General features: G+C 37.6%; 1 protein-coding gene across 4 annotated transcripts in view; it reads left to right on the forward strand.

Moving 5' to 3' along the window:
• Positions 1-22533, forward strand: part of GCC2 (GRIP and coiled-coil domain containing 2) — a 34124-nt gene extending 11591 nt beyond the window's left edge. Inside the window, exons 7-23 of one of the 4 annotated variants that reach the window (XM_087758406.1) lie at positions 373-442; positions 1150-1250; positions 1331-1429; positions 3393-3512; positions 4926-5090; positions 5468-5572; positions 6166-6328; positions 6881-6981; positions 7109-7186; positions 7881-8018; positions 10012-10133; positions 11970-12146; positions 13624-13841; positions 15275-15469; positions 16278-16417; positions 17394-17595; positions 18729-22533. In XM_087758406.1, coding sequence (XP_087614532.1) covers positions 373-442; positions 1150-1250; positions 1331-1429; positions 3393-3512; positions 4926-5090; positions 5468-5572; positions 6166-6328; positions 6881-6981; positions 7109-7186; positions 7881-8018; positions 10012-10133; positions 11970-12146; positions 13624-13841; positions 15275-15469; positions 16278-16417; positions 17394-17595; positions 18729-18799 — 2265 coding nt within the window. In that variant the 3' untranslated portion in view covers positions 18800-22533. Of the gene's footprint in view, positions 1-372; positions 443-1149; positions 1251-1330; positions 1430-3392; positions 3513-4925; positions 5091-5467; positions 5573-6165; positions 6329-6880; positions 6982-7108; positions 7187-7880; positions 8019-10011; positions 10134-11969; positions 12147-13623; positions 13842-15179; positions 15470-16277; positions 16418-17393; positions 17596-18728 lie in introns of those variants that run through there. The other 3 variants (XM_087758407.1, XR_015704945.1, XM_087758408.1) reach the window with 3 other exon arrangements.
• Positions 22534-23462: the final 929 nt, after the last annotated feature.

The following is a 23462-nucleotide window of genomic DNA, read 5'->3' on the forward strand; positions in this document are numbered from 1 at the left end:
TCTTTCACTTCTAACTTTCTATGACTCCATCTCAAAACTCCTGCTTGATCTGCATTAGCTGCTCCTAACTTAAGGTCCTGGAATTGATGGTTATGTAAAACTGACAGCTGCAGAATTAATGGTCTCCCATTTTTTTTTGTCCTCAGACAGGATGGAAAGCAGCTGTTAAAAGGTTGGAATGTTAAAAGTATAAGTATGCTTTTCAGTTACCAAGCTGATATGAAATTGCATGAAGTCTTCATAGACTTTCTTGGTAGTAAGAACATAGACACAGTCCAGCTGTAGCTGAATCTGCTGGTGGCTTGTTAGGGAAAAAACAGATATCACAAAGAAATTTTTGTAATACTTCTTTTATCTTTGTTTATAATACAGAATTTAATGGAGACATTGACTGAGAAAACTGATCAACAGTCTTCAGTAGCAGAGTTTCAAGAAAAAATTGGTATCTTTCTCGCTGTTCTCTTATTGTAAACAGTTTGGGGTTTTTGGATTGTTAGTTTTTCTTTCCCTGCATAATTGTCCTGTATTTCCTACAAGCTAAGGAAGGTGGGGAAGTAGATATCAATGCAACTTCCCACAATATTCCTTCCATTAGGGATTTAAAATATTGTTAGCAATCTTAAATTGGTTATCATTTGATATTTCCTAAGGTTTTTTCTTCCTGTGTACATTTGGCTACAGGGCAGTGGATTTCATTTTTGTTTTTTAAATATGGGAAATAATTGTGTCAATAAGAATCCCTAAGGCTGCCAAGAGGAGAGGAAAGCAACACTTTGCCAAAACTACTGTTGCCTCATTGCAGTTATCCCAGTTCATTAGAAAGAAAAAGGTTCTGAGTTGTTACAGCTGTATGTAGAAGTAGACAGGAATACGGCTTTTAATGTTAACTGTGATGGAAGCCTCTGGAACAGGGAAAGATTGTCCCTAAGCTGCCTGTGCGGCTTGATGGTTTAGCTTCAGATTAAATTTAAATGCTTAACTGAATGAAACATTTGACCGTCGCCGCCCCCCCCCCCCTCCCCCCCACTTTATATTTTGTTTTGTTTCGAAGTCATGCTGGTATTTGTGTTCTAAGTGAATTTAATTTCATTTCATTTCTTGGGGGAGAGGCGAGGCGTATTTTTTCACTTTCTTATTTATTTATTTTAGGAAGGCTGGAAAAAGAATCTGCAGAAAAAGGAGAGAAGCTAAATAAAATTAAGGTTGTTGCTGTGAAAGCAAAGAAAGAATTAGATGCCAGCCGAAAAGAGGTACTCTGACTGCTTCTTAATACGAAGAAAATTCTGCATGTGGGGTTCTGTTTTAATGACACACGCTTCTTTGTAATAAGATGCAGACTCTGAGGGAAGAATTGGAGTTGGTTCGTTTGGAAAAAGATCAGTTGTCTGCTTCAATGAAAGATGTCATTCAAGGAGCTGAAAGCTATAAGGTAAGACTAGTACTTACAAAAGACAGTTAACTGTCAGAAAATACTTTGCTTTTGAAGCCTAGCCTGGATATATATTGCTATTTACTTGTATGGTCTGGCAAAAGAAATTACGTTGGTGCAGTTGAGTACCCATATCAAGAAATGTAAGATTCTAGTAACAGAACTGTGCAGCTGCTGTCAGAAGAAAGAAAGCATTTCCTTTCTTCTTGATGGTATTTTTAAACCTTTTAAATCTAGTATCATACATACTGAACAATGTGTTGCTGAGGCAAAACATAAATCCTTATGAATTCTTCAAAGTACATTAAATTGGGGATCCGTTAGAAAGTCCTTAAGTGATAAAGACACAAACTAACAATTCCTTGGGAGCGGGTCCTCTTGGAGCACATCTCTGGGCACATGAAGCAGAAGCAGGTGACTGGGGACAGTCAGCATCGATTCACCAAGAGTAAATGGTGTCTGATTAATCTGATTGCCTGCCATGATAAAACAGTTGGAGTTGTGGATGGAAGGAGAACAGTGGATGTCACTTATCTTGACTTTAGGAATGCTTTTGATGCTCTCTCACGGTACTCTTGTATCCACACTAGGACATTACAGTCTAAATGGGTAAACAACTGAACGGGTGCTTAAAAAATAAAAAAAATAGTTGCATGGTTTGGCTCAGAGAGTAGCAATTAATGGCTTGTACTAGATGCCAGTAGCAGATGGGGTACCAAAGGGGTCTATGCTGGGACCTGTCCTGTTTAACTTTTAACAATGACCTGGAGAAGCTGATGGAGTACACATTCACCAGGTTGTCAACTTATTCCTAGTTGGGAACAGTCAGTAGACTTGAGGGCAGGGCTTCCATTCAGAGAGTCCTAGACAGGTGTGAGGAATGGGCTGACAGAAACCTTTTGAAGTTCAGCAAAGACAGATGCAAACTCCTTGATACAAGCTGGGGACCGTGTGGCTGCTGAAAAGAATTTCAGGGTTTTGGCAGGCAGTGCATTGAGAATGAGAAAACTGCATTCTGGTACCAAAGGTGACCACAGCATCCTGGGCTGACAGAACAGGAGTACAGCTAGTAGGTCAAGGGAAGTCATTATCTCTCTTTGGTCAGCATTCCCATGAAGATGAAGGGTCTAGAGAACAAGTCCTGTGAGGAGCAGCTGAGGGAACTGGGTTTTTTTAGCCTGGAGAAGAGGAGGCTCAGGGGAGACCTTACTGCTCTCTACAGCTACCTGAAAGGAGGTTGTAGTGAGGTGGGGGCTGGTCTCTTCTTCCAAGTAACGAGTGATAGGACAAGAGGAAACTGCCTCAAGTTGTACCAGGGCAGGTTTAGATTGGATATGAGGAAAAATTTCTTCACTGAAAGGGTTGTCAGGCATGGGCACAGGCTGCCCAGGGAAGTGGTTGATTCACCATCCCTGGAGGTATTTAAAAGATGTGTATACGTGGCGCTTAGGGGCATAGTTTAGTGGTGGACTTGGCAGTGTTAGGTTTACAGTTGGACTTGATGATTTTAAGGCTCTTTTCCAACCTAAATGATTTTGTAATTCTGTGAGAGTAGTCCTAAATTGAAATGAGAGATTCCAACTGGATACATGGATAAACATTTTTACCCTATGAGTATGATCAAGCTTTGGAACAGGTTGCCCAGAGGTGTAGTGCCATCTCCATCCTTGGAGGCAGTCCTTGGAAAGACCCGACTGGACAAAGCTCTGAGCAACCTGGTCTAATCTCACCACTGACCCTGGTTTAAGCAGGAGGTTGATTGTAGACCTCCTGAGGTCTCTTCCAACCTGAATTATTCTAGAATTTTGTGAACTGAAAAGGGTTTCTCCCAGAGCCTGTAATGGAATGATAGCTTTAATTTCATTCTGGTATTTCTGATGTTGCAGTGAGTGCCTGAGGTATGGAATGTGCTTATGCAATGTATATTGTAAAAAATGATGGGTTTGTGTTTGTATGTGTTAAGAACCTTTTGATGGAATACGATAAGCAAGGAGAAGAGCTGGATTCTGAAAAAGGCAGAGCAAATGATCTTGAACGTCAGATAGATGACCTCACAAGACAGCTCCAGGTGTCATCCCAGCAGGTCAGTTCTGTATGTCTGTCTGATCTATTGATAATTACACTAAAAATTATTTAACCTATTGAGCTTAAGTTTTATTTATCTGATTGTTACTATATATAGTTTCATAACCTAAGTGCATTTTGCATAGTGACTTGAAATTCAGGGGTTTTTTTCAGCAGCTGATATCTTATCTGGGCCATGACAAAGGCAAATACATATAGAATGTCTGGCCTTTTCAATAGAAAGGGTTTCATTTACCCCAGGTCAACTCACAGAAAAGAGCAGGTGGTCAACTTTGGCTTCGGTTAGACACACAACTCCGCTGCCTGTACCAGATATAAAAACAAAATATCAAATTTGCATTGTTTCTGACTTCACACCTACACTTCTCATGAAGTACAGTAACCTTTAAGTGTTCCGTTGTTTTTCTTCTGTTTCTTAGACAAAATGTCGTTTTGTTATTTAATCAACAGTGTGTTTAAACATACTAGATTAATTGTGGGGTTTTGCATCTTTCACAAGGATGAGACTTTAGGATGCATTGTGGAGTACTACAGTGGCATTCAGAAGAGTCTAAGATGGTGATTAAGCAGCTGTGTGACATATTTTTGCAAAGCTAACTGAAAAGGGTTTGGGATTTAGGATTTAAACTCCCAGGCCCCATACATAATTACAATGAAGATCTGCCTAGGCCACTGTTTCCTTATAAACGGAAGCTAGTAGTGAATAGCACAGGAAGAACGGCAAATAGTAGCATATATGCTGCTGATTATGGAGGCGTTGATTTTTTCAAGTTTGTTACAAAGTATTTTGTAAATAAAAACACTGTTTAGGTAACTGGCAGCTTCTTTCACTTGTACTTCATTCTTAATCTGCGTAATAGACACCGAGATAAAACACTGAAGATTTCAAAATTAAATCTGTTAAAATCATTGCAAAAATAGCCCAGATGCAGGAGGAGTTCTTACTATGTACCGATGTCATCTCATTGAAGGCTTGGTGGTGCTGCAGTTAAATCCTTTTAGGAATCAATGGTATGATCATTTATTTATAAATACAGCAGCAGCTGTATTTGAAGTGGGGCAATAAGTACTCGAACCTTGCCTATTATTGTGGGAGGAAGGTGATTCTTGCAGAAAGCATACATGTTGGGGTATTTTTTTCAGATTTCTTGTAATTCTAGCCATCTTACAGAAAGCTGGGCAAATAAACTCTGAACAAAATAATCAAATTGTACTAGTGACTTTAATTTGGCCTCTTTCTTAATCTGGTTTAAAACAATTAAGATGGACAAGACTTACCTGTAGGAGTGCTGTTTGTAAGGGAGTTGGATAGAAATTGGTGTTTGTTTTTTAAATATAAACAGTATCTTATCTGTCAAAGTCACACGCAAATTCAGCTTATGTTTTTATCTTTCCACTATGATTATTTCAGCATGGTCAGTTACAATCTGCTAATGAAGACCTCCTGGCTCGTGTTGAAACACTGCAACATAATGCTAAGCTGCTGGAAGCTCAGATACTGGAGATACAAAGAGCCAAAGCAAAGGCTGACAAAGAACTAGAAGCTGAAAAGCTTCTAAAAGAACAGAAGACAAAGGTAGTATTCTGTAGAGATGGCGAATGGGCTGAAGCATTACTTTCACTGGATGTGGCTTCTGTTAGTTCTTTGTAAACTGTGGTTTTACAGGACAAGTTCCATGCTTTCCCTTCTTGTTACTTGACTCGGTCTTTTTTTGAAGGCTTGGTCTGTTCATTGAAAGAACTTTGCAAAACTGTCATATAGAGTAGATTGGGGATTGTTACAGAATGTGAAAAACACTTCATAATCTTCTGGGTTATTCTTTGGTTCCAAGTGATTTCCAAAAAAAAAAAAAAAAAAAATCATGCAACCTAAGTGTGTGTGTGTAAGTGTAAATAGATGCTGACATCTATTTTGAAATTGGACTGCATAATTGAGAAGTATTTAAATTTCAGGAATACAGTGGTGCTCTCCGAGAAATGGAGGAGCTTGAGATGCAACTTCAGAAGGAAAAGAAACATCTGCAGAAGACTATGCAAGAATTAGAGCTGGCCAGAAAGGTAGAGTTGCTGTTCATGTTAGTGCTTAATGGACTACCAAGGATTTTGACCCATCTTGCTGGGCTGGATGCCTCCCTTTCTGTTCTGAGGATTTTAAATCCCAAGGTTTGCAAAAGGAAAAACATGAGGGTTTTTACCCCTGGTTTTGTGTTTGGAGAGCTGATGTGTGCTTTTGGGTTTGGGTTTTTTATTATTATTATTTTGTTTATTTATTTGTTTTAGCTTGGGTTAAGTGGCCTGTCATAAGTAGAAATAGGAATAGAATACAGATGCCTGGAGTACTTTTATGGTGCACTACTCAGAAGCTGCCCTTGTTGTAAGGACTCAAGATGATAGAAACTAATATCTGCAAAATACCTACTGGTAAAAACGTTAAAACTAGCAACAGGTTTTTCAAAGCTTCTGGTTCTTATTTGAAAAGAGATTATTTACTGAGGATATGGAAACCTGATGAATGAGTGTTGCTTGTGGGTATGGATCGTTATAAAGTTTTTGTTAGATGGACAATATAGTTTTTTAATATAATTTAAAAAAAAAATTCTTAGCAGCCAAGGCAGATTGTAAGCTGTAACTTCATTGTGAGTAATTTGCAGGATGCTCAAAAGAGTACTCTGATGGATATGGAAATAGCGGATTATGAAAGGCTAGTAAAAGAACTTAATCAGAAGATTACTGATAAAGACAGCAGAATAGAAGATCTCGAGCAAGAGACGGGGATTCAGAAACAGAAGCAAGAGACCCTACAGGAAGAAATAAGTGAGTAAACTATAAACAGCAAGAATTTCTTGGTATAGTTAGTAATGGTAAAAAACACAATTCACGAACAACTCAAGTCCATGAGTGAGAGTAAAGTTTGCAGGGAATACTAAACAGTTACGTAGTCAAAATTACTTTTCCATGAAGGAAACTTTACTAGGTTATCAGTCACTTGATGTTGTATTCATCAAATAAAAGCCAAATTGCCAGCCTGATAAACTGTGTTTCGTACGTGATTAAGTTAATCGTAAGTTCTGGAAGTCAGTGACTGACAGGGGTTTTCATTCTGACATACCACACTCATAAAACTTTACTAGTTAGCATGTGGTTAAAAATTTCATTTCTTCCTATCCTTATCTGTAAGTCTTAAAACAATTTCATTTATTTGAAGATCTTTGTGATACTTGGAAATAGGATACTAAACTTACTGTAAGCTACTTGTTTGCAGTTCTTAAGAAATCTGTCAGAATTTGCTTAAATATTTTCCAGTATTTTTAAGGAAATATAGAAGGGGAAGTTTCCTTTGCATATAACTGCTATTTTCTGCATTAGAGTCACTTCAGTCAACTATGCAACAGGATGAGGAAAGAAATGCCAAGATAAAACAACTCCTGGTGAAAACCAAAAAAGAACTGGCTGATTCAAAACAAGCTGTAAGTCCAAATGTTAATGACTGTGTATTCCATTTTTAAACTAACTTTTAAGAAATGGGCTGGTAGCTGAATTATTAAGTTGCTGAGGTTTGGGTTTTTTTAATAACCAGATAATTTTATTATGCAGGAAAATGACCATCTAATGTCGCAGGCATCATTAAAAGGGGAACTGGAAGCCAGTCAACAGCAAGTGGAAGCCTATAAGGCAAGAAACTTCATTTCTTTGTTAGTATAAGGTTCCTTATTTAAGTAATAAGAGTGTGAATTGTACTGGGCAGATGGAATATAGGCTGAAGAATGAAAATGTGCTTTTTATTACTAGGTTACTGGTTCTTTTTCTTAAATGAGTTTTGTCTGTTTGCTGCTTTCCCCTAGTATTTCCCCTGTGATGTTCTTTAAACAGGCTTACCCTTTCTTGTTCCTCTTTCCTTTCCCTTTCCACCAAGAGAGAACACTGCATAATTTGAAGCTTGTAACTGGGATACATTTTAAAATAATTTCTTTAAAAATGGAAGTTGCTCAGTTTAAAAACAAAAAAATGCAACATTGTCAGCAAAAATCTTAGTGTTGTCCGTCTGTATAAATCTTGTTGGTTGGGCAGAATAGGAATTGAATGTAATGAAAAGTAGCAGGTAAGGGAGAGGGGTTGGCTTTCTTAAATGCTGCCACCCCACCACTGTAATTTTATCTTCAATTCTCTCTTTAAACAGCATAATATATTTTTTCGTTAAGTACATGGTAACCCTATTTTTTATTCTATTTTTATTGGATTTTAATTTTATATTTACCAGTTCTGTGCAGGAATTACTGTAGTAGAATACTATGTGCTCTGTGGCACAGCCCCTTGGAGAGGGACGAAAAAACTTTGTCATAGTGAAGTTTTCAACCGACTTTTTCAGATTCAAGTGGCTGTACTGACATCAGAAAAGCATAAAGTTCAAGAACACCTGCGAACTTCTTCAGAGCAACACCAGCGTACGCTGAGTGCTTACCAGCAAAAAATTGCAACCCTGCAGGAAGAGTGCAGAGCAGCCCAGGTACTCTACTGTCAGAGACTTTAGAAGGGAGATTTATTGCACTCTCTGTCTGTTTCTCTAAAAATATTTTGCAGATCATTCACTCTTGTCTTTTTGTCTGTCAAGAACTGCGAATTATCCCAGTGCTTAATATATTTGAGTGGTGGTATAGAGAACAAGCCAGACTCTGTCCTGGTTGTCATGTATCACTTGTGGTGGAACGTCTGGACTGCACTCTTTTATTTCCAGTAGGGAAAACCTGTGGTGGTAGTGGGTAGTCAGAGTTCGTTTAAGATGGTCAGCAAGTATACACTGAGGGGGAAAAAAGAAGCCTTTAAAGAAAAGAGGGTAAGAACAAACAGAAAAGGAATATAATTTGCTCCATATAAAAACAATTAACACAGATACCACTTAAAAAAAACCCCAAACTGTGAAAAATATATTTGCCAGCACCTTTTAATATGCTACTTTATGAGCAGCTTCTTAATTGGCAGCTGAGCTACACATGAAACTGACACTATTGCTGAGGTTTTTATTATTTCTTTTTTTGTCCATATGACACCGTGTTAGATGTTCCTGGAATCCAGTGCTTGCATTGGAGACAGACAGATTCAGAATGCAGTAGGACTGTTATGTTCAAACTGTCTTTATGGAGGTTACTGCACCACACTGTAGCCCCTTTTCTATGATAGGTATGCATCCTGCAGATAAGTAACAGTTGAATGCAGCCTCTCAGAAAACTTCTATGTTTTAAAAAGGTGAACTGAAATGGACAAACTTTGAGGTTGCTGCTACAGGAGGCTTGCCTGAGTTGTACTGGTAGATATGGATCATGGTTTTACAAATGCCTTCTTCATAACTGGGGACTTACGGTACCTATCCATGGTGGCTTTCTCCTTGATGTTGTGAAACCAGTCAGAGTGTAGATCTTCCATGATGGCATGCCTTGAAGATTAGCCTGTCTCTTTAGGTGCCCTACATCTAAAAAATAGACATTACTACAAGGTTATTAACAAAGTACAATACTGTCCAAAGGAAAGGTGGACCTTAAAGCAGATAGTAGGTTAGAAGGCAAAAATCATACTGATATTTAAGGCTGTGTACCTGAGCACTTAGGAATGTTCTAGCTCACATAGTTTGACTGGAAGAAAAGAGAAGGATTAATTTAAAGAAATGCCCACAAATCTTACAGACTCCAGAAAAGCTGGAGCAGTGGCTAGTCAGGGTCAGCATTGTGGAATTTCACTCACCAGTTCAGCTGAAGAGAAACTTTCCAAAATCCTCCTCTTGGAGATGAGAGCATCTTAGTCATCTCAAGGATGACTAATGAATCCATAGCTTCTCCTAAGATCCAAGAATGAAAACCTGCATCTCTGTTTTCTTAGAAAAATATACATCATGAGTACTTGAAGGATGGGCATAATTCTTGTTGTATAGTGTACAGTCAAGGATGAAGCTATGTTGTGAGGTAATTTCATGTATGTCCACAGAAGTTTATTTATCAGCTGAATTTAGAAGAGAAGACAGACCAAACACCCTTACAATCAACTAGAATATTATATCTTGTGCTGTGCATTAAAAGACTGACATAACTCCTCAAAATTATGCATAACTTTAAGGCATATTAGATTTTTGTTACCTGGGTAGTATAAAAGGAAAACAGAATTATCCCTTTTTTTTCCTTCACCTTTGCCTCCATTTAAAGCTGTTTGATAGAACCCCTTGCTTGTGAATCTCTGTTGAATGCAATTTTTTAATTTGCAAGTATTCTTTCTTTTCTTTAATATTGGTATGTTGAAAATCAGTTAAGTTTCACATTTTATGATATTCAATTAAAGTCTAAAGAAACATGATCTGTTATGATAGCCATGATTTTAATTATCCACTTAAAAGAAGAAAATGCAACAGGAGGTTCTTAATTTTTTTTTCAGTGTAAGATGTATTTCATTTTAGAGAAACAAGGGAGCAGTAGTCAATCGCATAACTTATTAAGGGTTTGTTTTCTATGTGATAGGCTGAACAAGCATCTGTTACATCTGAATTTGAGAGCTACAAAGTCCGTGTGCATAATGTTCTAAAACAGCAAAAGAATAAATCTGCTTCTCAGACAGAATCTGAGGGAGCCAAACAAGAAAGGTAAAACTAAAATTTTTGTACACATACAGAAAAATACTGATATTCAAATTATAGTGCTTGACTTTGCTAATTTCTGACCAACAAGTGAGTTCCACTATTTAACTCTTTGCTTGAATAAGGAAAATATCAGAAGGGAGGTAGTGTACTTCCCCAGTTACTTTGATTTAAAAAAAAACCAAAACCACCACCAACAACAACAAAAAAACCCAACAAAATCCTCTTTATTTCTATAAACATTATCTGATCTGTAATCTAACAGTGGCTCTGCCTATCTGAACAGAAGAAAGATCATTCATATGTACCATGGTGGTACAATGTTAGTTTCTAATTCCTTGATTTGTCTTTTTTAACATTTATTTTTGTGTAGATTACCTGTTGTTGTTGTTGTTATTACAGTCAGAGGGAGAAGTAAGGTGTTAGGAAGATTCTCATGAGCTGAAATTAGCCAGCATCTTCTGTGTAGACTTGACACATCATTTTCTCTGACATAAAGTATTGCAGCAGAGCGCCATTTCCAACTAAGAAGAGCAGATTGGTACTGTTCAGCTGCGCTCACTTTGAACTTTTTCAGGAAGGAATGGTTTAGTGTAGGTAAAGCTCTGGCTGCCAATTCAGGCATCAGTTCCAACAGATTTACGAAATGCTTATCAGCTGTTATATGAGGAAAAACTTAGGGGGGGAAAGTTATACTGCCGAAAGTTCCCTGAAAAGCATCTAAGTATAGTCGTAAGCCAGGTAAATTCAGATTCACTTCAGAAGATGTCTGAACCCACTGCAAAAGTAGATCAGTTTCTCTAAGTTATTTTTATAAGTTATTGGTAGCTGTCCTTGGTGACAGACTGGGCATTTGTGCATGAGATGCCAAAAGTCACTTCTGACACAATCTTAAAACAGTACATGCAATTGCTGCTGAAAATCCACCAGAGGGAGACTTGTGCTTTCTTAGAGGACTTCGGTTTTATGGTTGGTTTGTTTTTGGTTTTTTTTTTAATACATCTAGCCCTTCTTTTCTTTGAAGCAAGCAAACCACAAGAGTTGTGTTTCTTTATCTCCCCCTTTTGCAGAATTTCAAGAAGTTACGGTATTGTTAGGTTTTTGTGAAAGAGGGTCACACTGGAAACAAAGTGGACAAGTAATCAAGCAATAAACAGATGAAAAATAGTTTTCAAAGAAATTATTTCCAAGTATCAACTCTAAGGCTTAATGAGATATACAGTTCATGAGATAATGGAGATGTCTGCATATATAAATACAGAAAGCATGAAAGGAGAATGTGTGTGACTTAAGACTTTTTCGTCCTGGTGTATCTGATTCTGATTTATTTCTGACTAACAGAGTTTATCTGTTTTTACGGATTGATTTTGCTTTCTCGTCCTTTGCTCAAAATCTCCTCCCACCATGTCTCCTGTATTCAGTCTTATTGAACTGATGTGCATTTCCTAAACAAACAAAAAACCCTCCACGACTTTTAAGAAGAAATTTTTTCTCCCATCTGCATCCCACATATTATTGTTCTTCTGTCTTGTTCCTCCAAACCAGTTTGAAGTAGAAAGTGGTAGCAGTCACACTCTCTACCCCAATAATTACGTTCCCAGTAGTTCAGATGGGATGTGATAAACCTATTTGTACCTATATTGAAACATGATCAGAACTTTCCTAATTTTTTCTGCTGCAGTCACATTCTAAGATTATTTTGGTCATGGTACTGTCTTGATTTAATTAATAAATAAGCAATTAGGATCAGCTATACAAAATGTTGTGGATATAATATAGGTTCTGAAATAATATAATGCTTTTTAAATGCATGTTGTTTATTTATTTTTTTTTCCCTTGCAGAGAACAGTTGGAAATGGTGATAGATCAACTTAAAGTTAAGCTGCAAGATGCTCAGCATAATTCACAGATGAATGCATCTGAACTCCAGGCATTGCAGACTGAACACGACACCCTGCTGGAAAGACACAATAAGATGCTGCAAGAGACTGTTGCAAAAGAGGCAGAACTCCGTGAAAAGTAGGGTCTGCTGATGATTAGATGTAGATATTTTATTTTGTGTGAACTTTAAGGGCTGGGCATGTAGTGGCCTATAACTGTACTTCCCAAAGAAAGGGCATAACTGTTGAGAAAGTTAAAGGAATTTTCCAAAGGATTGTTTGCTATTTTTCATCAGCCTTCAGAAGTTTCAGCAATGAAAATGAAACAGTAGCTGATGAGGGAATTTTTGCAAGCTTTCTACCTGTTAACTATCAGATTTAAAAATTAACATTTTTTAAGCACTTTTAGTCTTAACTTCTAAATTGACTATTTTTAAGTCCAATGCTCAGCACTACGTTTGGACTGCTCAACTAAATTTTATGGATGTTTCCTATTAGAAAGGGTAGTTAAATGCAGAGCAAACCATTTCACTGACAAAATATCCAGTCCTGTGTCCACCAAGTGCCTTTCTTACAGAAAGTACTGTTTTTTAAGCGTATGCTTGCCACAATCTTAATCTGCTGTTTCTTTCAAAAGGAAAGGAATCTGTTTAATCTGTATCAATTCTTGAAAAATCCCATGAGTACCTAACACTTGAGCTCTTCAAAAAGGATCTTTCCTTGTCTTTTCTTCTCTATTCAGGGTACAAAGAAGTTCACATGAAATATTCATTAGAAATTACAGCTTAGTATTAGGAACTGTTGACTTCTTGTCTCTATCTCTGTACTGTTTTATCTGTTCCTGATAGCCACATGATGATTCATTGTAATCAACTAAATTATGTCCTTCTGCCTTTTTCTGGAAACAACCCGTTTCACAGTAGGTTCCCTTTGTACTCAGAGAGACTAGCTCTTTGCTACTCTGGCTATATTTAAGTTTGTATGCTTATAAGGGCAAGTCCTATGCTTAGTCTTTCCATACATGCACTTGTTTAATTGCTTGTGACAATTTTGTCTTGCTTCTGGAGTACCTCCAAACCAAGTACAATTGATGTGGTACTGACATGCTAACAACTACACTCTTCTGCCCTCTTTTGCACTGAAAGTTGAAGCTTAAAAAAACTAAACTTAGCTTCTCAGAAACTTTTGTTTTCAGAAGTCCTGCATAAATGTTTGGTAAATAAGTGTTAAAGGAAGTAGAGTATAAGGTAAGTGTCATGCCCTGTATGACACTATAAACAGTCATGTTGCAATTTTAGAATTTAAGAATGTTTAGACTACGGTGTCTCTAATACTTTCATTTTTTCCCAGAGATGTCTGAATTTTGCATTCTGAAATAGAAATCAAGAGTTTATATAGCACAGTGCATTCATATGATAGGTAATAAGTGTAACTGTCTCACTCTTAGATTTTCCCTGTAAAAAGAGGAATTTAAATGGAAAGAAGTTGCACGGTCATTCTAAGATAATCCTTCACGTGAAAATTGAAAACTACTGTAAACTCTAAAAATTTTTAAATGTAAAAATGACAGTGTTTTGCCATTCATTTCTTACATTTTGTGTGTACGCTGTTTTCAGGCTCTGCACAATACAATCTGAGAACATGGTCATGAAAACAGAGCACGCCCAGACTTTGAGTCAGCTGACAGCCCAGAACGAAGCCCTCCGGAACAATTTCAGAGATCAAGTGAGGAACCTGCAAGAAGAGCACAGGAAGACAGTAGAGACGCTTCAGCAGCAACTGTCCAGAGTAGAAGCTCAGCTCTTCCAGCTCAAGAGTGAACCAAGCACTAGAGGTAACTTTCAGTCATAATACCAGGTTTTCTTGGGTTAGACACAAATTTGCATACCTGCATCTGAATCTAAAACATGCTTATAGTGTGTGGTTCTGTAATACACCAGAAACTTTTTCTTGAGAATTTGCAGCATGCCATATCAATCCACTGATACCAAGTAGGGAAAGTGTCATTGTTATTACTGTCCCTTCAGAATCTTATGGTCCTTGAATGCATCCAGAGGAGGGCAACAAAGCTGGTGGAAGGGCCAGAAGGCATGTGCTATGAGGAGTGGCTAAGGACTTTGGGTTTGTCTAGTTTGGAGAAGAGAAGGCTGAGGGGCGACCTCATTGCTCTTTTACAGTTTCCTGAGTAGGGGAAGTGGAGAGGGAGGTGCTGAGCTCTTCTCCCTGGTATCCAGTGATAGGACACATGGGAATGGTTCAAAGCTGCATCAGGGGAGGTTCAGACTGGACATTAGGAAGCATTTCTTTACCGAGAGGGTGGTCAAACACTGGAACAGGCTTCTTAGAGAGGTGGTCGATGCCCCATGCCTGTCAGTGGTTAAGAGGCATTTGGACAATGCGATTAATAACATGCATTAACTTTTGGTCAGCCCTGAGGTGCTCAGGCCATTGGACTAGATGATCGTTGTAGGTCCCTTCCAAGTAGAACTATTCTGTTCTGTTCTAGAATCTGCATCACTGTTATCTTTTCTGCAGTACCTGCATTGTCAGACAGATGGAGGGAAATTACTTTGTAAATATTCGGTGTTCTTCCTATCAGTTTGTGTCACATTTTGGAGCATACTGGAACTCTGCCTCCAGTGTGAGGGGTAAAGCTAAAGAAAAATGTACTGAAAGCTGTTTTAACAATGGTTGTTATTGGTATACTTGCTATTTGATCCCTCTTCAAATTTAAGATTTTTCTGTGTTCAAGCTCAAGTGCTATTTTTGTATCTGTGAAGTTAGTAATTAGGGTGTAGTCGGACATTTGCCAAGCAGCAGTAACAGTTTAAGAATTTACTCTTTCCATATGTTACTGAAGCAGCAGGATAGTGCACACAGTATTAAAACAGAACAATTTACACCTACCACAGGACTGGTTGAAAGAAAAGCTAATTCTGTTTTGCATTAAAAACATCTGACACTTGTCATAGCTACAACACATCTTCAGGGAGAGTTGCACAAAAGTTTCATAGTCACTGAAATAAAAATTGCCAATCAAGTTTGGATTTAGAAACCAGCTTTGACTGGAATGGTCATTTGGAGGTGAAAGGCTGTTTTTTCTATTATAAACGTTATGTGTGCATCTAGCTTTCTCTCTTTTCTTCACCTTTCCTCCCCCTGCTTTTTGAAGACTATTTTATATACTGCTCTGCAATCTGAGACAGTCACACAGAAATAGCCCTACCAATTTCATTCTGAAGACAAACGTGAGTAAGTATCTTTCAGGTCCAGCTGTTTCAAATCCAGCAACGAAGAACTTAAGAGAACGGCGAAACACTGACCTTCCTGTTCTTGATGTGCACACTGTAGCTAGGGAAGAGGGAGAAGGTATGGAAACAACAGACACGGAGTCTGTCTCTTCAGCCAGCACCTATGTACCATCCTTGGAACAACTTCTCAACTCCCCGGAATCAAAACTTGGTAGGTAGAACATGTGGCTTTTTGAAGCACTTGCCTATGTACGTTGCAGAAGTTTGCGCCCTCAAAATATCTCAGAATGTGTTTTCATGCTTTTAGGTGCAAGACACAAGTCTACTTAAGTGCCACTGAGTTTACACTATCCTGAATTTCTGTAGGAGTTTTGTCCTTGAGTAAGGACTAACAATACAACATTGCTACAGGTTTTTAGTGATTTAAAGATGTCATATTTGTGACTTTCTAAAGGGAAAAGACTGGATGAGCAAGTCAGTGAATAGTTACAGAACTTTTTGTGTTCTGGACTAGCCTCTAATAGAGACAAGTGCTGATTTAACTCTCATTAATGAAAGGATAAAATGTCTGTTCATCTTAACGTGGCTTATTAGAACAGGAATTTATTCATAGTTTTTTCAAGGAAAATGAAAGCCAGCATGAAGAACTATGTTCTAAGAGTCCCCAAAAAAGCAGAAAAATATATGGTAGCATCTAATCATGTTTTAAAAGTCTGCTGAACACTTTGTGGAGCACTGTTGAAAATCTCTCTCTATGGGTAGGAAACAAAGGGTAAATTAAAACCATGTATCTTGACGTGCTTAGAACTGATTTGCCAATCCCCTTCTAATATATATACAAGAACAGATCACAAACAAGCATGCAGCAGCAGTAATAATGCCTGTTAATTTTGCAGTCTTGACTCTGCATGGATTTTGTTTCTAAGAAACTACATTAATGAAGTCCTAATGTTAAGTTAGTATAAAGTAGATGCAAGTGCTTTTTCCTTCTCTCAGTTTTCTTTTCCAATTAATTGCAGAACCATCTCAGTGGCAAACCGAACTCACCAAGGATGAACTGATTCAGAAACTAAACACAACAGCGAAGAGTGCTGATCACTTGAATGAATTACTTCGTGAATCAGAAGCAACCAATGCCATCCTAATGGAACAAATAAAGGTTAGCAGACATGCAGGAAGTGTGGGGACAGCTCTAATTTCTACGGTCTGTTTCTTAGCCCAAATAAATGTTTAACACCAAATATGTTTCAGAATCATAGAATCATAGAATTGTTAAGGTTGGAAAAGACCCTTAAGATCATCAAGTCCAACTGTTAACCTATCACTGTCAAGTCCACCACTAAACCATGTAGAAAATCCTAGTCTATAAAAATTTGGTGATGCAAAACTTAATTTTGGAAGGGCTTTTATTCCACAGGACTAATTAGCACTTCCAGAGCTGACTTCAGGTTTTGGGTTTTTTTTCCCGCCAGTTTCTAGCTTGGGGGGGGTGGGTGGGGTGTAAAAGCTGCTACAAAAAAAATCTCAAGTTTAATGTGTAGTAAAGTGCCTTTATTGTGAAAACAATTTTCACTTATTATTGTGAAAACAATTTTCACTTAGATAAAAGTAGTAAATCCCAAGGGAAGCATTGTCTGGTTTATCTTCCTGTAACCCCTTTTAGCTGTCTTAAGTTAAAAGAAGATACATGTACTAACAGAGTTTGGTTTGATTTGATTGTACTTCCCTGAGTTTTTTGAAAACATTTTTGAAGTTAGCATGTTCTCTAAACATGCTAAGCTTTCTTTTATAAAATGTTTCTTAATGAATGATAACATTGTTAAATCTTTGATCCATGTTGCTTATTTAACTGTTCAACTCTTTATCGCTGAAATTAAATAGTTACTACCATATAGCGTTATAACTGCTGCATGGATTTTATCAAAAAAGGTGATTTTTGATCAATAAAAAGTTGTTTCTGGACGACATTATTGTGTTCAAATTTCACTGGATTTTTCTCCAGAATATGTGCTATGCACACATCATTCTTTTTGAAGCAAGCTGCATAAGTCACTTTTTAGCTCTTCAAAAGACCTTTGTTCAATTACTCATTATATGAAGCAAACAATATTGCATATTTTTTTCCTCATCTGCAGCTTCTTAAGAATGAAATAAGAAGATTGGAAAGAAATCAAGAGAGAGAAAAGTCTGTGGCTAATCTAGAATACTTGAAGAATGTTCTATTGCAGTTCATATTTCTAAAATCAGGAAGCGAGAAAGAAAGGCTGCTCCCAGTAATAGACACCATGTTGCAGCTCAGCCCTGAAGAGAAAGGGAAGCTAGTTGCAATTGCCCAAGGTAGGTGGTGTTCCAAACATTGTCACAAAAAAAGCAAAAGTGGAAATAAAGGCAACTGCAGTTCTGTGCTTTCTTTTATGTAGCCCTTTGAGGAAAAACAAAGCTTAGCAGCATAATGCTACTGAGCTAGCAATCGCTCTGTTGGGAAGTTACTATTCAGTTTTCAGAAAACAGAAAAAATACCCAAAAATATAAATAAAATTAAGGTAAAATATAATTTTTTCTGAAACATACACATTTTAGGAAGACGATAGTAAGTTTTAAAAATTTAATGTGCTCATGATTTGACTAGAGTTACAGATTTCTGTCAAAGTGACCTTAAAATAGAGGTTACTATAAATGAATTACTTTCTTGGCAGATGTTCTAAAAAGATAGTTAAAGTGGTCCTCTCAAGGCAGTACTGCAGATCTAATATTAGTTTCAATATATTAACTTTAAAAATCTGTTCAAGAAATATGCTTTTTGTTTGAGAAATAAAGGAACTAGGGAAGGAAAGAAAAAGCTTAAGTTAAGCCTTTGCAAGGAATTAACCCAAGAGCTGACTGTATAATAATGTTCTGGTTCCGCTTCAAATACTCTGTTTGAGCGTTTGTCCCCTTAAAAACACTTTTTAAGATATTGTCTGTCACCTCTCAATAACAACGTGTAGCTTCTTGTACTTCATTAGCAACTGACCTATATTTATTTTAAAATTAATATAAAAAGTAGCGTGTGTGTATATGTAAGCACTTAAAAGTCGTGAACAAAATCACATGAATAAGGAAGGTGGCAAAGTACTGCATTCCATGATAGGCTTTGCATTTGGAAAGATGAGGTGTAAATTAAGTCCATAGCATTTTGACATTGTTCTGCCGCTCTAATGAACACTGATTGGATTTTTCTGGAGAAAGGTGATAAATGGCCTCTTTAAAACATCCTTAAGTACCCCAGGTAAAGTGGACTTGGTGATAAAATCCATGAACATATCTATGGCAGGCCAAGAGTGAGTACTGAATGTTACCTCCTCCTCAAGTTTACGAGGACAGCATTTGAAAAAGAACAGAGGTGGGGGGGAAACAAGGTTATGTAACCAAATGATGCAATGTCTGACATAATAAACTTGGTTTAAAGTATGTTTTTCTTCCTCCTTCAGGTGAGGAAGAGAGTACCTCACGGCCCTCTGGGTGGGCTTCGTACCTCCACAGCTGGTCGGGACTTCGATGAGACAGTGGAAACGCTGAATCTTTCAACACATTCCACAGCTGCAAAAAGAGAAATCTTAATGTAGAAGAACAATCTGCTGGTGTTGTAGCATTGAACTGCAGGTTTTCATTTCTGTGTGTTATTTTCAGCTTTTCAGGCTCTTCTAAGAAAGAAGCCCTCAGTAGCTCTGAAAGACTGTCCTGTATTATGCTCTGACAGCAGTGAACTATTCCTCTTGTAAATGTTAAAGCTGATGATCAGATGTATAATGAGAAGTGACAAATTAATTGCAAATTGCTTGGAAACAGAATTTGACAAACCTGTGATGGCTCTTTCGATACCGATTTAAAAACTTGATCTAGTATAGTAACTGGCATAACTAGACTTTAGACTTAAAGCATTTTAAAGTGTTTACAGTTTCTTTCACATATTTTTGTCAGCTCGCTAATCTATGTGGTTAGTGTTATTCTCTGCACATTGAAGAAATTAAAATTGAGTTATTTCCTCTCTGGTGATGCTTACAAAATGTAAGATCATTAAGAAACAGAAATGGCATTTTCTGCTTTGACTTGACTAAATTTTTAGTCTTGGTTATATGTTGTTTTTTGTCTTTTTTTTTTTTTTTTTTTTTGCAAAAGCCGGGTATGATATGAAGGCAGCGGTCCACAAAATGTAGAGGGTGCCTAAAACTATATGAAATGTAACGCTTGGCACATCTGGAGTATGGTACTGTAGTAGAGATTAATGGTGTTTATGGAAGTCTTGGGATAGTACTCCAAGAATCAGAGGTCGTAAGTGAGCTGAAGCTTTGGGAGAAAGGGCTTAAGCTATGGCTTTTTAACCTGAGGTTGGAAGTTTGTGTTTAAGACCAGGAAATGTTTCATTACTGTCGTGATGTCTGTACTTAGATGAAAAGACTACTCATACTGACTTAGTCATATTGAAGACACTAAAGGAAGAATCTGAGTCTGTAGGTCAGACTCCTAACAATAACTTCTGAGAGAAAAGGACAGAACTTTTGTCAATAGATGCACCTTCTAAATGTTCTAATGACTGAAGATGTTACATCCTTCTCTCACTTTTCTGTGTTTGCACATGTCATTTGCACAAAGCTTATGCACAGATGAGATAATCTCTGTTCCAGGTTATTCAACAGAACGTTTGGGTTTTTTTCCAAGAATACATCTCTGCCATAGAATTACTTTTTCTGTTATCCACACAACACCTTTTTTAGCTTCAGCCTTCTTTTTCCCTGTTCTAGTCCATACTGCCTTTCACCATCTTAATTTATTTGTAAGTTATTAAAATGTGTACACATGTTTTTAAGCCCTGCTTACCTTCCAACAAGAGTCTTTGAGTCTTTCCATCTTTTTTGCTCATATTTTCATGCTCTCTGTGCTGTTTTACAGTGAATCATTCCCTGGTGTACACACCAATATGAAATAGTATTCTTTCTTTCCTGGCTATCTTAGTTGAGGCTCTGAGGAAATGATGCTCATTCCTTTAGCATTATCTTACTTGGGACTGAGATTAATCTGGACATAAGAACAGCAGAAGGGCAGCACAGTTGAGAATAAACTGTTCAGTAACTGCACTTTTGGTTTATTGCTTGCTTCTTGTATGTATTTCAGTACACAATCAACAAAGCCAACAGGCTTTATTTAGGTATTTTAATTCCTTTCCCCAGTCTTAAGCACCTTTCCCCCCGCCCCCCCCCCCCCCCCCCCAATATGTGTTCTAACTGGAATCTTTATGGTTTGTGCTACCAGTGAAGACATTCTCTGTGAACTTTCAGATCACAGAACTGATAAGTGGTAGTCTGGGGATGAGTCTTTTAGGCACCAGTAGCTTGGAAATGTAGATAGCAAACATGAGGCTACGTTTAGGCTTTCTTGCATTTACTTTTGAAACGATTACCATATCTTCAACATTCACGATTTGCTCCAGATCTCGGATGTTGAGTTCTAACTCCTTATTCACAGATGGATTTGGTTAGTGTCACTCAAAAGAATGCCAAAACAGAGCGACAGGAGAGATTTGAAATATGCATAAAAATAAGCGCAAGTCATTCTCCTGCTGCGATTTTAACAATGGGAGCACGTGAGTGGAAGGGTACGACTTCATCTTACTTAGTTCAAACTCAGTTTGCAGCTGACCTTATTTAGTCTCTTCTGCACAACATCTGCTCAGCCGTCTTTAAAGAGCTGTGACAAGTTCCTTTTAAAATGCACGCATTTCAGAACTGTATATTATTTAACATTGTAAGCTGTGAATAAATGTATGCAAGTAACGTACATCACTGGCTGTATGAAATACCAGTTGCTTATTGACTTCTTTCAGGTCTGAGTTGCATGCTCACTGTTTTTAGTGAAACTCAAGTATTGTACTTATGAATGTAGTGGACACCTCTTGCATTACTATATATATTTTTTCTTATGATGGAAGATTAAGATCTTAATTAATGTAAAGATATTTTAATAACTGCTACTAAACTGTGTTCTGTTGCTAAGATTGCCAGAACTTACCTTCATGGCAATAAACTGTCTGTAAGCAAATATATCAAAGTTTAATATGCAGTTGCAGTAAATGGCATAGAAGAATGTGGACTGGAAGCAGGATTATTTGCATAGAAAACTTTTTATATGTCATATATTTGCATTTGTAATGTACAGCACTGTAGCTGTGATTTGCTTTCAAAAAGCAATTTAAAATTGTAACTAGTATTGCTGCTTCTTGATACACTGTGGTGCTCTTTTTTGGAAGAGCACTGTGCTGACTTTGCTTTCTGGTCCTTTTATTTGTTTGTTTTCTTTACAGTGCCATATTTTGCTAGGATGTTTCCCAGAAAATGTAACCCCTGCCCAAACAGTTTACAAGCTTAGGACCAAATGTTACTCTTCAGCCTGCCTTCAGCCCAGGCTTATGGAGGGCATAATAAAAAAAAAGAAACAAGAGAGACTCTACTGTCACTATGGAGAGTATATACTAATTAAAAAACAAAAATGGGAGTGATCCCGAGTTGACAGGCCTCTGTGCGCACTGTAGCTGCATTTTTAACTACCTGTACTGGCTGTAGTGGAAACGAGTCATGTGCCATCCATGTTCCCAGGGGGAGACCCATCTGTGCAAGGCAAATGTGCTCCATTTGAAAGACAGGAAGACCCAAGCTTGTCAGGCTGTAGTGCAGATGTGGCCAGTTGGATTCAGGGTTCAGGATGGCCAAAGGGAACCTGTGTTAGAAGTGACACATGAGAGAGTAGAGTTGCTTTTTTCTTTCGTGACCCTCCTTCCCCAAAGCATAATTGAGAGAATAGATGGTTAGATTATTTTCTAAATTTAAATCTTCCTTTGGCTCTTGCCCTCCATCCTTTTGCTTTGATAACAGCCAATATATCCTGGAATTGTGAAGGAATATTTTAAAACTCTCCTTAGTTTGTACTAAGTGGCTTTGAAGGCAGCTTAACCACATATGCCTCATTTGGCTTATGCCTTGGCTTCACCCCATGCACCAATACTTCCTCAACTACCTGATAGTTCTACTGTTACTGGTACTGTGAAAATATCTCCTTTAGGAGCCATGCAAATAGCAGTTACCACCCACAAGCTGAGAAACCAAATGTATGAAGAGGTAAAAATATATTTGTTGTAGTAATTTCAGAATTGCTAGTCTGAATAGAGCAGTGTTTTGGGTGGAAATATGTCTTTGATGGCCTTTTCATGTGGCCATCACTTCAATAAAATTCACCTTTACCCAACAGAGTGCCTTTCTTTTTCCCTGAATGCCTGTTCTTCCCTGAGAAAATGCTATTCAGCTGCAAGGTAGAAAACAAGGGGATGTTTACTGTAGTATTAAAAAGACGATTTTATGGATTTGGTATAGTAGCCGCAGTCTTTACTGTGGAACACAGTAACAGTGATGGAGACTTCTGGATGAATGGAAAAGGAAAAGAAACTGGTTTATGGTGTTTTTAGAAAAAAAAAAATCAAGTTTTCAAAAAAAAGGCTCATTTAAATTGCTTCAAATATGTTACTAGATTGTCACCAACAATCTGACAATATCTGACGTGAAGAAGAGGACGGATGCAGAAGGTATGAATGTGCTTGTTGGAAGGACTGCACTTAGTATTTTTATTCCAAGTACCAGCCACCTTATAAATCAGCACTTCTTCTGAATAGTGCTCAGCTTTGAAGTGGACAGAGCTACCTCTTCCGTAATTGCCTGTGATAATTTTTCTGTATCTGCACAGCTGTCTGAGTGCAAAACTTAGATGCTCTATGGATGAAGGGGTGGTTTGATTGATTGAAGTGAGAGCTTGGTGTGTTTCTCTCTTTGCCATCCGTTTTTTGTGAGGCTATGCTTACTATACAAATATGTGGTCAGACGGGATCAAAAGGTGTGAAAAGAAGTTGACATAACAAATGGATATAAAGCAGTCAAAAAGAAAGCCTGATATTTAAAGTCAGCTTCTAACAGCTTTCACATAAATGTATATATGCTTAGGGGAAGGGAAATAATAATCTGACTACTTTTCAAACTGAATTTGATCTAAAATTTATCACATTGTCTTGCAAGGATGAGAAGGTGCTTCTTAGGTTCAAGAGCTTCCTTCCTGTCCTGTGCTCCCCTGGCTCATCCCGAGGATCAAGGCTGGACTGAATAATGAAGACGGAGGATAGTAAAACG

This window comes from Nipponia nippon, unplaced genomic scaffold, assembly GCF_047370975.1.
Source record: "Nipponia nippon isolate SJK-2023a ecotype South Korea unplaced genomic scaffold, ASM4737097v1 scaffold_2, whole genome shotgun sequence".
NCBI classification, from domain to species: domain Eukaryota; kingdom Metazoa; phylum Chordata; class Aves; order Pelecaniformes; family Threskiornithidae; genus Nipponia; species Nipponia nippon.